The sequence below is a fragment of the Taudactylus pleione genome, unplaced genomic scaffold (assembly GCF_031769625.1).
Source record: "Taudactylus pleione unplaced genomic scaffold, aTauple2 ptg000199l, whole genome shotgun sequence".
In the NCBI taxonomy this organism is placed as follows: domain Eukaryota; kingdom Metazoa; phylum Chordata; class Amphibia; order Anura; family Myobatrachidae; genus Taudactylus; species Taudactylus pleione.
The window spans coordinates 9,670,383-9,685,777 of record NW_028284601.1 but is presented as its reverse complement, the minus strand read 5'-3'; the positions used below and the strand labels follow the sequence as shown (position 1 = coordinate 9,685,777).

At 44.2% G+C, this 15,395-nt stretch overlaps 1 protein-coding gene across 1 annotated transcript in view; it reads left to right on the top strand.

Annotated features, from left to right (window-relative positions):
• Window positions 1-15,395, top strand: part of AXL (AXL receptor tyrosine kinase) — a 100,360-nt gene that overhangs the window by 32,788 nt on the left and 52,177 nt on the right. Inside the window, exon 5 of the mRNA XM_088477107.1 lies at window positions 9,687-9,767. Coding sequence (XP_088333233.1) covers window positions 9,687-9,767 — 81 coding nt within the window. The remainder of the gene's footprint in view (window positions 1-9,686; window positions 9,768-15,395) is intronic.

The following is a 15,395-nucleotide window of genomic DNA, read 5'->3' as shown; positions in this document are numbered from 1 at the left end:
TAGTAACTGATCTAGATAGAATGCTGTTAATAATTAGGACCATCAGGCTGGACAGGAGAATGAGTTTTCTACTCTTACCCCCCTCATTACTTCTCCCTATTTTGAGATGGTGTTCCAGGGACTTTTCCCTTCTCCTCCTGTTTTTAGATCTCTTATATTTTTTTTGTTTTCTGTCGGAAATTCAAAGTTTCCACTGACATCTGTCTTGAAAGACTAAAGGAAGCTGAAAGTTTGCAGAGTTGGCAACTGGGTGAGTGTGCAAAATGAAATGTAAACCAGAAGCACATTGCCTGCCTGGGGCTCCAGACATGCAGAGACCCCCAAAGCAAATTGACTAGCCTTATTTTGATGAGCAACGTTTACTAATAGCTTAGCCCTAGTGTCTATTTATTTATCTATTAACAGGCATTTATATAACACACACATATTACACCAAATTCACAGAGAATATTTCAGTCACTCACATTAGTCCCTGCCCAGTGGAGTTTACAATCTATGGGGGTCACTCTATGTACTAAGTGCCAACCAATCAGCTCCTAACTTTCACTTTACAGGCTGTGTTTGAAAAATGACAGATAGAAGCCAATTGGTTGGTACTTTTTATCTCAGTCCAATTTACCCTCTCTCCAAGACTTAGTACATAGACCCCTGTGTTTGAAAAAGTGACAGCTAGGAGCAGTGGCGGCTCCAGAGGTGAGGCTGCAGCACAGTCCAAAATTCAAATAGGGGAGCCACACCAACTGCCAGTGAGTCCCAGCCATCCATGTATGGCAGCACTTGAAATGGCAGTTGGTGTGGTTCCCCTATTTTTATTTTGGACTGCTCTGCAGCCTCACCTCTGGAGCCGCCACTGGTTAGGAGCTAATTTGTTAGTACTTTATCTCCATCCACTTTATCTTTCTCCAAGGCTCCAGGGCAGCACAGACTGTGTAATGGTTAGCACTGAGATTGTGGGTTCGATTCCCACTGTTGCCCTAACTGTGTGGAGTTTGTATATTCTCCCTGTGCTTGCGTGGGTTTCCTCTCACACTACAAAACGTTTTACCAATGTCTGCAGCATGTCAACCATGCTGCGGCGTAGGAGGCACTGCGAATGTCGTCGCAGACACACATCTCCACATGTACACTACAGATCCTGCCCACGCGCAGATCACCAAACAGCAGAGATGTACTTAAAGCATCGGGTCTGTATATAACTCTGAATCAGGCCCGTGGTGACTTGGTCAGGAATTAAACTCATGACTCCGGGATTGTGAGACAGCAATGCTAGCTACTAAGCCAGTTGTGCTGCCTTATAACAATAGCCTACACCCTTCCTAGGACTGTACTGTATATCAGTGTGAGAATGATAAGATGGAGTGTTACCATGTCAGTCCCTATGTTAATCACAGTCCGTATGACGCAATAGCGCAGCCCTGAGATGCTGGGAGTTCTTTTCCATGAGGACGTCAGTGGGATGACCACAAGGCAGCTGTGTTGTTGTCTCCATTGCTCTGTCTAGGGAGGGGGGTAAACCAAGGTCTGATCAGTCCCAGATGCTTCAATCCCTCCTCGGCACATCTGGCAGAGAGGGGGAGATCTGGTGCCCATCTGAGGGAGAGGGGGATTTCTAGCCATGCTACCCAGGAACATGTGTGCCTGATGGTCCTATGTCCAGTACAAGTGACAGGAGGCGAGTGTCAGTGATGGGTCTTTTGCGTTAACTCTCCCTGTCCCTGTCTCTGGTATTTATTCCTCCATAACCCTCCCTTCCCAGGCATCATCTATCCCCTTCCCCCTCCCTCATTGTCTGTTTCACATTCCTGTCCCTGTGGTATTTTCACTTACCCAATCTCACGCTCTCTGGGCACATCATTATTACAAGCATTTCCTTCCAGCTAAATTTACACACAATTAATGTCATTAAATGGTGGAAAACAATTACTTTAACCCTCAACGTTCCTAACACTAATAATCAATGTAGCAATGTGCATGACACACACACACACAACACCCTGACATTGTACACACAGCACCACACCCTGAGGTACACACAGATCATAACCCTGACATGTACACACAGCACAACACTGAGACTAGTGCACACATCATAATACCCTGACACGTACACACAGCACAACACAACACAACACCCTGAGAGGTACAGATAGCACAACACAAAATCCCGACATGTACACACAGCACAACAATGAGACATGTGCACACATCATAATACCCTGACATGTACACATAGCACAACACAACATCCTGAGAGGTACACACAGCATAACACAAAACCCTGACATATACACACAGCACAGCACAACACCCTAAGAGGTACGTACAACAAAAAACCCTGACATGTACACACAGCACAACACTGGGGCACATGAACATATCATAATACCCTCACAGGTACACAAAGCACAGCGCAACACAACACCCTGACAGGTACACACAGCACAACACTGGGGCACATGAACACATCATAATAACCTGACAGGTAAACATAGCGCAGCACAACACCCAGGGCGGGATGTCCTAAGCATCGCACCCGCAATGCAGTACATCCCGCCTCTCATCGGGTACATAACGATGCCCCTGGATAGAGGGACTTCTGGGTTTAAAAACCAGAAGTCCCTCCGGCATCTTTCTGCTAATGTGCAGAAGACCGCGGGCCGCGGGGGGAGATGAGAGGGATCCTCTTGCATCACTCTCAGGGGGAGCATCCTGGAAAGACGCCCATAGGCTTCTATTGGGTAACGCCACCTGATGCCGTTACCCACTGGGATGAAGCACCAGAATACATTGCCTTCCGGTGCTTAGTACATATGGAAAATGCTGTAAAACCCTCGAAACCTGCATTTTGGGGGGCTTTACCACATTTTACACTTTAGTACATTCCGCCCTCAGAGAGGTACGCACAACACAACACCCTAACATGTACACATAGCGCAATATCCTGAGAGGTACACACAGCACAACACTCTGACAGGTATACATAGCACAAAATTCTTTACTGCCTCGTTTGATTACTGCGATCTGTAGATGAAGAACTATTAGATGTACCTAGAATCTCCCTGCACTCATCTGTGGTTGAGCTTTTAGCTTTGCCATGCCTCACAGGGCTGGATTAATGGTGGAGCCACCAGGGGCGGTCGCCTCGGGGTCCCAAGGGGCTCCCACACAGAGTTGGTCTGACCCACCAATTGTATGGGAAATCTGTTTGGCATACTTGAGGAGGGGGGGGGGGGGGGCACTGGGACTTTATTAATATGGGTGCTCTGTGTGGCACTAGGCTATAAATATAATATGGGGAACTCTGTTTCACGCTGAGGGGGGCACTGGGTCGTATATATAAAATATGGGGGTCTCTTTGTGTCATACTGGGGGGGTAATGTGTGGCATGCTGGGTAGGTACTAGGACATAATATTAATACAGAGGGCTCTGTTTCATACTGAGAGGGCACTGGAACCATATTATAATAGGGGGCTCCATGTGACATACTGATGGGGACTATGTGGCACCGGGGCATTATATTAATTTGGGAGGCTCTGTGTGGCATACTGCAGTGGGCTGTTTTTCATACTAGGGCACAGTGTGGCATACCGTGTATACTGGGGGCACTGTGGCATACTGTACATGTTGGGGGCACTGTGTGGCATAATGCAATTTTGTTGGTAGAGGTCCCTACAAATTAGTTGCCCTGGGGCCCCCACAAACCTTAATCCGGCCCTTATGGCTCAGTACATACTCTATGCTGTGTGTGGTTGATGCTGATTTGAAATGATTTCCTTGTCCATAGAAATTCCATTTGGCGCAGATGGTCCTACAGTACTTATCACAGATCCACACTGGGTATAGACACAATCCTACTTCTTATAGCATTGCTTTCCCGTCACTGCAGAGTTACTGTACCCTGTTTCTATTTATAGAATTTGAACGAAGGTGACAGAAACGTTAGATGTTAGATTGGGTCCCCGGTTCAGTTTCTCAGAGCAGCAGGGACAGTCTGTTCTCAGCTGTGCCTTTTCTTTCCACTTCCATAATATTCAAGTCCTCTCTGCTGTGGAGGCTGACGCAGAACATGACGTATTATTTGTTTATTTTGGCATGTCTCAGTCATTAGCTCATCTATTATGGAATGGTTAGACATACCACTCTTTCCTAGGGAATCATTGGGAAACAAAATAATTGCCCTGAGGGTGAACTTACAATTCAAGCAGTGCCTAAACTAACATTAATTCAAAGAGCATGGCCGAAAGGGGCAGGAGGAGTGCCAGTCTCACCTCCCCAGTAATAGGCAGGATAGGTTTTTCTTTGTATCTGTTTCTGTCCAGTAGAGACATATTAATGCTGATATATTTATTAACAGGAATCTTTGCTTGGGGCTATCTAAATAGCATTGTAGGCCGTGGGCAAAGCAATTCACTGGGACCCCTACAATAAAAATGGAAACTGTCAGTAAAATGAAACCAATAGATTTATTGGTACTTTCAATAAAATAAATCTTTAAACATAAAGAAACATGATGTAAAACACGGATTATGGACTCCACCTCTCTCTTTTCTTCTCCAGCTTGCAGTGTAGTTCCTACTCTGTACTGCAGCTGTGATTAAAGTATGAGGAACTCCCTGTGCCCTCCCGCCTCCTTAATCCAAGTCTGTGGATGCAGGCTAAGAGGCATGTAGAGAATGTCCAGGGAGCATCTTTCTCTGACTGGCAGCTGCCCAGTGTGCCCATACATTAAGGTGGCCTCCTCTTTACTTACATATGAGCCTATTATCAAATCGTCAAAAGCCTTATCTCTGGTGGAAACAGGTGCAGGCTATTGGGGCTTCGCTGTTCCTCAGCGACCTCATCTACAAGCACCCATTCATTTCCACACACACTAGTAGTAGAGCAGAGAAACAGTAAAGATACCTCTCAACTTTCCAACCATGGGACAGATATGTCTGGGGGCAGGATAGTGATTCACAGCCCTTAAATTGTACTGTACTGCATAAGCTGCGGCAGTTGTGAGGAATGCATGTACTGGGGAGCTCACTGAGATATACAATATAAAGTGGAGAAGTTGACAAATGGAGAAGTTGCCCATAGCAACCAATGCATTTCTGGCTATCATTTTTAAAGTATATTTTGTAAAATGATAGGTAGAAGTTGATTGGTTGCTATTGGCAATTTCTCCTTTTGTCCACTTCCAATGTTTGATACATTTCTAATGTGTTCCTTAGCAAAGATGGTGGTGCTGCCACTATTGGCCACCTAAAACACTGAGTGGGAGATGTATAAAACCATAGAGAGCGATAATGTGGAGTAGGTACAACTGATCAGCTTCTGTCATTTATCTAGCACAGGTTATAAAATGACCGTTTGAAGCCGATAGGTAGCTATGGTCAACTTCTCCATTTCATCTCTCTCCAAAGCTTGATACATCTCCCCTGGAATTAGTTAGGTATGAGTGATGTAATATTACTCATTTAAGGGTCTATTCATGAATCAGAGAAGAGCCTTGTTTAGCTTAAATCAGGGCTCTTCTTTGCTATCCATGGAGCAAGTTTACCGTGGAGAAGTGTATTACTTCTCCAGCGGTACCCCTGCTCCATGCCTGCATCGCATCACCACCATACTATTGTATGGTGAGTGCGATTCATGAAGGTACGGAGAGCTGAGCTTTCCGTTCCTCTCCTGCTGTACAGATTCGCCATCTGAGGATAGCCGTTATCTGTACCGCAAGCAGAACAGTGCAGGGAAGCTGCATACTTGCCTGCTGTCTGCCCGGCACTCTGCGCTGGCTCTGCCCCTTTTCCCAGCATCCATTGCAGCAGTGAGAGGGCAGCTACATGTTTCATCTGCTACCTTGGATTTTTTTCAAGCTGTTGTGGACACATATGGCCTCATTTATCAACAAGTTTTATCGTACGCAACGAGTGATAAAACTCATTGCATATGATAAATGGTGCTCCAGCCAATCATCTCATTTTTCAAACAGATGAGAGTTCGGAGCTGATTGGCTGGAGCACCATTATCATACACAGTGAGTTTTATCACTCGTTGCGTATGATAAAACTTGTTGATAAATGAGGTCCTAAATTAGTACTTGTTTGAGCTCTGCAAAGTAACATTCTTTAATCGATCACTGGGCCTGATTCAGAGCCGGACGCTATTTGCGGACGGTCGTTCTGAAAAAGGGGCCGGATATTTAAATTAAGCGCTCGCTCTTTGCTGTCTGTTGACGCCTCTATGTCTGAACGAGCGAACGAAACATGCTCTTGCTATTTTGAAAAAACGCCCCCTGGCCGCTCGCATCATACGTCATCTCCGCTATTTATTAGATTAATCGAGTACATCGAACGGCGTATGAACTGCTCGCTATTCTTGTGGTAGCATTTTCCTACCGCAACCATGCGAGCAGTTCAGACTAAAAGACAACCAAGTGACGTGGTCGATGACGCTGCTTTGTTAATTATGCACACCCTTAAAACGGCCGTTTTGACCGTTTGGCACGCCTGCGTTCAGATCTCCACTCCCAGTTTTCAAACACCTTCCCCTGTTACCACCCACAAACGCCTCATCCTGTCACTCATATTAGCAGGCATTCGCTATTTTGCGAGCACACGATTTCCGACCGCACTGACTGGTTGGTGCATGCGCATTGCAACCCATACGCATGCGCTGATGTGCGAACATCGCTTGGAATGAACGAGCGGCCGCTTACGAGCGCCTCTGAATCAAGCCCTCTGTGTGCTGCATAAAGGTTTATATTGACCACTCCTTATGTTATGACACTGGATACTGTGTAGTCAACACATTGTCATTCTTGTAGCAATTCAAATATTAGTGTTTTTTGATTGGTGCATCCACTAAGGTTGTGAGATAACCGTTGAAAGTGGACAACCAATTTTTATGTGTGATTTTATGGAATAAATGAAATTCATTAATGCACTGGTTTGGAACATTCCTTTGAGGTTACATCAGCACAGCTTACTCTTATTCATTCTGTGCTGTTGGTGGTGTTGGCAATACCTCTGTTGCTGCAGACTTATACCTACAGTATATATCCATGGAGTCAATCAGGCAGTGAGTGAATAAATATTCTTGTTGAATTTTCAGATTATTTGGCCACATTTTCCCTTTTGTACATCCCGCCCATAAAAAGAAGGAAAATACTTCTGTTGCTTGTGGGGAGAAATATATATGGTCCTAAATGCAGGAGCGCCGAGAGGTGGGGGGTGCGGGTATTAATTACCCAGGCTTGTTGGAGGGGCCACACTGCACCCCTTCCCCCTTACCTGTCAGCAGCCCAGCACCCGCACTGTGTGCGGGGCTGCAGTGGGAGACTGCTCGCTGCTGCAGCAGCATCAGCCCACTCTGCCTGTGGGGGGGGAGCGATCACACACTGACGTGGCCATGCCTCCCGCTATTAGGCCACACCCCTTCCCCTTCGGCCCGGGCCGGCTCTCTACAGCCCTGCCTAAGGGGCATTATTATACACAGCTAAAATATTGCAAGACATACATATAAATAAATAACAAGGTAAATGTGATTGTAGCATTGTACGGCAGGGAAAACACACATTACTGAAGAAGGCTTCTGGAAAATTGCACAGAAGACATAATGAGATGTTACTACTCTATAAATTCTGCGTGTTATACATGAGAGATGTCTTATATCATGGCGTGAGGTTTTGTTACGAGGCTTTGCATCTGTCTGTAATTAGTGTGATTGTTAGTATGTATGCTGGGTTTTATTATGTTTATTTTTACTTTTCAATACATTTTGAATCTATTTTTCGCAACACTGGAATGTATTTAATGCTCAATTAGCTGTGATTCTTTCCTGATAAACCACACTTGGCAATTTCCATAGTCTGACTGTGTATCATACAATTGAAGTCACACAGGACTAAAGTGCGCACTTCTTATTAAAACCTTAGTCCAGGCCATAAATTTAATTTTATATTATACCCCTTTCAGATACAGTATAAGATACGGGAAATTGCTGGGTCTATCAACGCGGGCATTTCCCGGGTCTCAGTCCAACCTGACTTTGTCCTGGGTCATTTTGTTTCACATATAGCAAAAACCCAGGTATTTCCTATATGTGTGAAAGGGGTTTAACTGTAACTGGGCGAGAGAATATCTATATGGCAGCTGAGCGATGCCCTAGGTGATATATGTGCCCATGGTGGTAAGCATTTAATTAGAAATCAAACAAGCAGATGTGTGCTTGCCACAAAAAGTGGATGTTGCGTTATTAAGCCTCAGTACAAACCGAGGTGAAAGGCATGTTTGCATCGTGCCCCTACATCTAGGTGTCTCCCGAGGTGGGCAGGGCTTGATGACACCTTTGGCATCATAGCATACCACATGGCAGGTAAGTGGTTCTGGGAGAATTACCTTCTTTTTTGTTGGAAAGTCTGGGACAAACCCCCCTGATTTTGGAGTCTCCTGGTCATTGTGGAGAAGTAGGCAACTATGAGTAAAATAGGTGCATGTATTAAAAAAAAAGAAAAAAAGTTTGAGCTGGTCTCATTAATACCTCTCTGAGGAAATCTAGCCTTCTCCATAGTGCAGTGGTTCCCAAACTGTGCGCCTAGGTACCCTGGGGTGCCTTGGGACACTTGCAGGGGTGCCTCAAGTTGTTGGTCCAGCGCCAAGTCAAATTATTTATGGTCAATGTATTGTAAATATGTGGACAAGCAGAAGCGCAAACCTGTCCATCACCACATAACTGAGCCTAAGGATGACAAGGGAGCACAATTTACTGCACTTTACTACTTCACTACATTTTTTTCTGAATTTCTCAATAACAAAGTTTTGGCTTAGGGGTGCTGTGAAAACATTACTGATACTCTAAGGCGCCATGATTCAAAAAAGTTTGGGAATCACTGCCCTAGTGAAAGAATCACAAGCCTGATTTCCTGTTCAAAGCTAAAATTGTCATTTAATGTCTTTTGTCATGAACAACAGAGTTCGCAGGAGATACAGTAGCAATAACCATACTTACCTACTTTTGGAAAAACATTTCAGGGAGATTGTGAAAGCAACACCTATGAGCGAGGCGGTAAAGTGGGTGTGTCCTGCTAATTCTGAGAGGAAACCAGTCATAAACCAGACAAATGTAAATGAGCCCCAAAGCAGTTAGTAAGATCTACTTGTTGATGAAATCACACTGATACTTCTCAGCAAATGCATGTAGCCATAGGGATTGTTGTGCCTTATATCCAATGCAGGGAAATGATAGTAATGATCCCAATTGAATGTATATATCTCTGTTTTTTTTTTTATATAACAGTTACATAATGGGGGTAAGGTGCTATCAGGGAGATTGCTGCTATTTCAGGGAGTCTCCCTGACAATGAGGGAGAGTTGGAAAGTATGGCAATAGGGTTTATCTATTTGTCCTCACAGCGCAAACCTTGTTCAAGATTACAATGTAAGATGACCTCATATATGAGGGGTGACCGTGCTAGTTCGTATCATTCCATTGTTACTGTTGGAATGCCTTATTTTTCTTTTAAAATGTTGCACCCTATGTTAAACTAATAAATAAAACCTGTTAATAAAGAATACCCTCTATGCTTTGTAATATATTTTCGGTATGATTACAGCATTAACTTGGATCTGGTTAAATAGTAAATCTATTCTTCCTGTGCATGCATTATTGTTTTGCTGTAACACATTGTTTCCTATTCTTCCCATAGGTCTCAATAAGTCCTCTTTGTTCTCCTGCGAAGCTCATAATGAAAAAGGCGTCACCACATCGAGAACCGCCACTATTAAAGGTACTGTAGACTATAAAGAAAAGAAAAATATTCAATAAAGTGCAGGCGACATTGAAGAGGATTATTAGGAAAGGGAGATGGACATGTCACAGTCCCTATTGTGACACACTCTGGGCTCGATTCAGGCCCGGATGCTAAGCTGCGCTCTCACGCAGCCAAATGGGGCCGGGTATGCAAATGCCGCGATCGCACTGTCTTGTGGAAGGACGCCCTCTATGTCTCAGAGAGCGACGGCAGAGCGAACGCGCACCAGTATATAGACGCCCACCTTTCTCTCTTAGCACACGTCACCTACAGGAAATGTGTGATTAATCGGTGCCATCAGAGCTGCACGCAGCGCTTGAGGTAGACCCTACCCCACCGCAAGCACTGCGATCACTGCAGGCTGAAATACAACCAAGTGACGTGCGCAATGACGCATCTTTGCTAATTATGCACACCCATAAAACCACGTTTAGACGCCCAGACATGCCTGCGTTCGCACATCCACTTCCCCGTTCACAAGCACCTTCCCCTGTTACCACCCACAAACGGCACTATCTGTCACTCAAATTAGCGTCCAGTCTGTGTACTACGAGCGCACAGTTCCCGAGCGCAGGGAGTGACTCGCGCAGGCGCATATTGACGCATACGCATGCGCAAACGTGTGATTATCAGCCATAGCGTGCGTCCGCAGTTTAGCGTCCGGGTCTGAATCAGGCCCTTTGTCCCAAATCCAAATTCATACACATTGGAAGGTACTTGTATGTACAGTGTTGTATGTGATCCTGTATTTTACTATGTACGTGGGATAGCTTCTGGTATTGTGTGATGTGCAGTATGGGAAGCTCAGAAACTGAATTAAAAATTGGAAATGTCACTACTGCATGGGGTGTGGACGTTTTGTGGGGTGTGGAGGGAAAAGAGGCCTTGCAATGCCGAACTGCACTCTGAAAGCCCATAGGCTGCTCATTTGAGCCTCAGCGGATAAAGATGCTTTTGCAGTGAAGCTCGGCTTTGCACAGCGCCAAAACCCACGCATGCTCAGAATACTATAACAAGAGACCCTTTTAAGGATGCACGGAACTGACATGTAGATAGTGAAGCCCCAAACTGGGCCACATGTATGCTCAGAAGAGCAATGTGGAAGACTCGGAGGGGACGGGCAGACAAAGGGCCGTATTCAATTTGAAGTGAAAACTAGTTATCAATTATCCCCGTATTCAATTTCAAAGACTTTTCGCCGGCGCGAAAAGTCTTTCTTAAAAAACGGGGATAACTTTTCACCATGTTTTACATGGCGAAAAAAAGTGCAGAATTGGGGTTTAGGGGTGCAGGCTTAAAAAAAATAGCCTGCACCCTTGGGAGTGTCCTTTAAAAGTTATCTGTGTCAAAAAAAAAAAAAAATTGTCAGGACACCCCAAAAAATGTATTTTCATTTTGGGGCGAAAAAAAAATGTTGGGGGACAAACTTCTAAACTAGCGCAATATATTCCTGAGGGGTCCCCATGTATGTGGCAGGTGTTTTCTTCATCGCGGTTGGTAGCGGCAGGTGCATTTATGGGACTTAAAAATATGCTTACACCCATTTTCATGTACCCCAAATTTGATGGAAGTAGTTTAAAAAAAAAAAAGCTAAGTGCTTTTCTGCACCCCTTCTTCACAGGCACATTTATGCACCTGCCGCGGCTATTTAAAACCCTCAAATACCTTCAGCAGGCAAAAACGTTAGTACCCATAGTGATCCCCCATGTCTGGATATCTTTAGGGGGGTCCAAGGAACATTTCCCGAAAATTCCCTGATTTTTTCGATACTTACCTTCCCGCCGGGTCCCGTTTTCGCACAATCCTAATTGAATACGTGGATAATGCGGGCACGCGCCTGATACTTTATCCCCGAAAAACCTGTGATGATGGCGAAAAGTCCGACCTCTGACTTTTCGCCATCAAATTGAAAATGGCCCAAAGGCTCCAAAATTTTGCTATGGGTCTATATGATGCTCTGTTCCACCTTTACCTGTATTGTACAGTGTGTTTGAAATAAGATCTTGTACTTTGTGGTGGGTAATCAGACACTGTGTTGTACAGTGTGCAGGAGATCACACTGCGTATTGTAAAGCATCGGGACATCTGATACTGTGTTGTACACTGTGGAAGATCAGACCCTGTATTGTATAGCGTGTGATGAGAAAGTGTTTAGATTCTGTATCTTACAGCGTGGGGGAGATCAGACCCTCTATTGTACAGTGTGGGGGAGTTCAGATACTGTATTGTATAGTGTAGGGGAGATCATACCCTTTACTGCACAGTGTGGGGGAGATCTAACCCTGTATTGTACAGCATGGGGGGAGATCGGAACCCTGTATTGTACAGTCTGGGAGAGATCAGACCCTGTAGTGTACAGTGTGAGGTAGATCAGACCCTGTATTGTACAGTGTGGGGGAGATCAGACCCTGTATTGTACAGTGTGGGGGAGATCAGACCCTGTATTGTACAGTGTGGAGAGATTAGACCCTGTATTGTACAGTGTGTGGGTGATCAGACCCTATATTGTACAGTGTGGGGGAGATCAGTCCCAGTATAGAACAGTGTAGTGGTAATAAGACCCTGTATTGTACACTGTGGGGAGATCATGTACTGTATTCTAGAGTATGGGGTACATCATAATCTATGTTATACAGTGTAAGAGAATTAAGATCCTCTACTGAACATGGTTGGGCAGTTAGATAATGGTTATATATATATATATATATATACATGATATACAGTAAGGTGTAGGTTTAATGGCCGTTTTATGAACTTAAAACCTGCGGTTTCACACTAATCATTCCCACCTGCCTCATGAGTTGGTGACACATCCTAGTGGAAGATTCCTGCAGGAGGAATGTGGCTGATTCACTTGTTTAGATCCAGCGTGGCCTGACTCAGTGCCCACTAACCTCACTGGCATCTGGGGGAGGATATGGGGGATTGACTGCAGGCTTATATTAACTGCTTCATTGCTGCTGTTATTCCATTTATCGTAACTCCCTCCCAAACTAATGTTTCTTTTTCTTCATCATACAATCCTTCACCAGACTGCTTTTAGCTGCTACCCATATTAGGGCTGATTCAGAACTACAGTAGGAGCAAATAAAATATTTGTGCCTGAGAAACCATTTTGTGCTGCAGCATGGGGGGATATACATACACACAATCCTGAGGTGGCAATACAGTACAGTGTACAGTTAGTGGCCAGTGTGTGTGTGCAGTATGCCAGCAGCTGCTTTTGTACACCGTGAGGTGCTTAGCGTCACATTCTGTACCATCATCAGTCCCTCTGTGTATATTTGTAAATGTTTTATTTCTTATAGGATCACTAAACTACAATACATGTTACATGCAATATACAGTCAGGTGCATAAATATTGGGACATTGACAGAATTTTCATATTTTGGCCTCTATTCACCACCACAATGGCTTTGAAATGAAACAAACAAGATGTGCTTTAACTACAGACTTTCAGATTTAATTTGAGGGTAATTACATCCAAATCAGGTGAACGGTGTAGGAATTACAACGGTTTCTATATGTGCCTCCCACTTTTTAAGGGGCCAAAAGTAATGGGACAAACTAAACAATCCTAAATCTAACTTTCACTTTTTAAATGCTTTGCAGGAAATTACAGCCTGAAGTGTGGAATGCATAGACATCACCAGATGCTGGGTTTCATCCCTGGTGATGCTCTGCCAGGCCTCTACTGCAAATGTCTTCAGTTCCTGCTTGTTCTTGGGGCATTTTCCCTTCAGTTCTGTCTTCATCAAGTGAAATGCATGCTCAATCGGATTCAGGTCAGGGGATTTACTTGGCCATTGCATAACATTCCACTTTTTAGCCTTAAAAAACTCTTTGGTTGCTTTTGCAGTATGCTTCGGGTCATTGTCCATCTGCACTGTGAAGCGCTGTCCAATGAGTTCTGAAGCATTTGATTGAATATGAGCATATGATATTGCCCGAAAAACACTTCAGAATTCATTCTGCTGCTTTTGTCAGCAGTCACATCATCAATAAATACAAGGGAACCAGTTCCATTGGCAGCCATACATGCCCACGCCATGACACTACCACCACCATGCTTCACTGATTAGGTGGTATGTTTTGGATCATAAGAAGTTCCTTTCCGTCTCCATACTCTTCTCTTCCCATCACTCTGGTACAAGTTGATCTTTGTCTCATCTGTCCATAGGATGTTGTTCCAGAACTGTAATGGCTTTTTTAGATGTTGTTTGGCAAACTCTAATCTGGTCTTCCTGTTTTTGAGGCTCACCACCATAGTGAACCCTCTATATTCACTCTTGTGAAGTCTTCTCTTGATTGTTGACTTTGACACATATGCACCTACCTCCTGGAGAGTGTTCTTGATTTGGCCAACTGTTGTGAAGGGGTTTTCCTTCACCAGGGAAATAATTCTTCTGTCATCCACCACAGTTGTTTTCCGTGGTCTTCCGGGTCTTTTGGTGTTGCTGAGCTCTCCGGTGCGTTCTTTCTTTTTAAGAATGTTCCAAACAGTTGATTTGGCCACACCTAATGTTTTTGCTATCTCTCTGATGGGTTTGTTTTGATTTTTCAGCCTAATGATGGCTTGCTTCACTGATAGTGACAGCTCTTTGGATCTCATATTAAGAGTCGACAGCAACTGATTCCAAATGCAAATGTCACACCTAGAATCAACTCCAGACTTTTTACCTGCTTAATTGATAATGAAATAATGAGGGAATAGCCCACACCTGTCCATGAAATAGCCTTTGAGTTGATAGTCCCATTACTTTTGGCCCCTTAAAAAGTGTGAGGCACATATAGAAACCGTTGTAATTCCTACACCGCTCACCTGATTTGGATGTAATTACCCTCAAATTAAATCTGAAAGTCTGCAGTTAAAGCACATCTTGTTTGTTTCATTTCAAAGCCATTGTGGTGGTGAATAGAGGCAAAAATAGGAAAATTCTGTCAATGTCTCAATATTTATGCACCTGACTGTATGTTACTTTCCAATAATATTCAGAAATTACATGAGCTTTTCACAACTGGAGATACTTACATTACTTCAAGCTATTCTCCTCTACACTGAGCTATTTATCTAATGAGCAAGTTGGATGTATGAAGCTATGGATTTGCTACCTATTGGCCTCCCGCTTCAACCTTACCTACACATGGACTTACACATATTGGCAGAGCTAAAATACTTTGTCTTTCGGTTAACACTAAGGGGCATATGTATCAAAGCTTGATGTGAGATAAAATTGTGAGCTATATATCACCAACCAATCAGCTTCTAACTTAAATTTTGCAGGCTGTGTTTAAGAAATTATAGTTTGGAGCTGATTGGTTAGTGATATATATTTCACAATTTATCTCACATCAAGCCATACATGCCTACCCTCCCAGTTTTCGCGGGAGGCTCCCAATTTTTCGGGTAACCCCCCCGCACCCCCGGAAGGGTAGGCATTTCTCCCACATTCCGCCCACTTCCTAGTGAAGTGGGCAGAATGAGAATTCCGGCGGCGATCGCGGGTCTCCGTGTAGGAGGCATGCTTAATGACGTGATTCTACATGGGGCTTAATGATGCAAATCGTCAGGCTCTAACCCCGTCTCACCCTCCTGCTTCTCT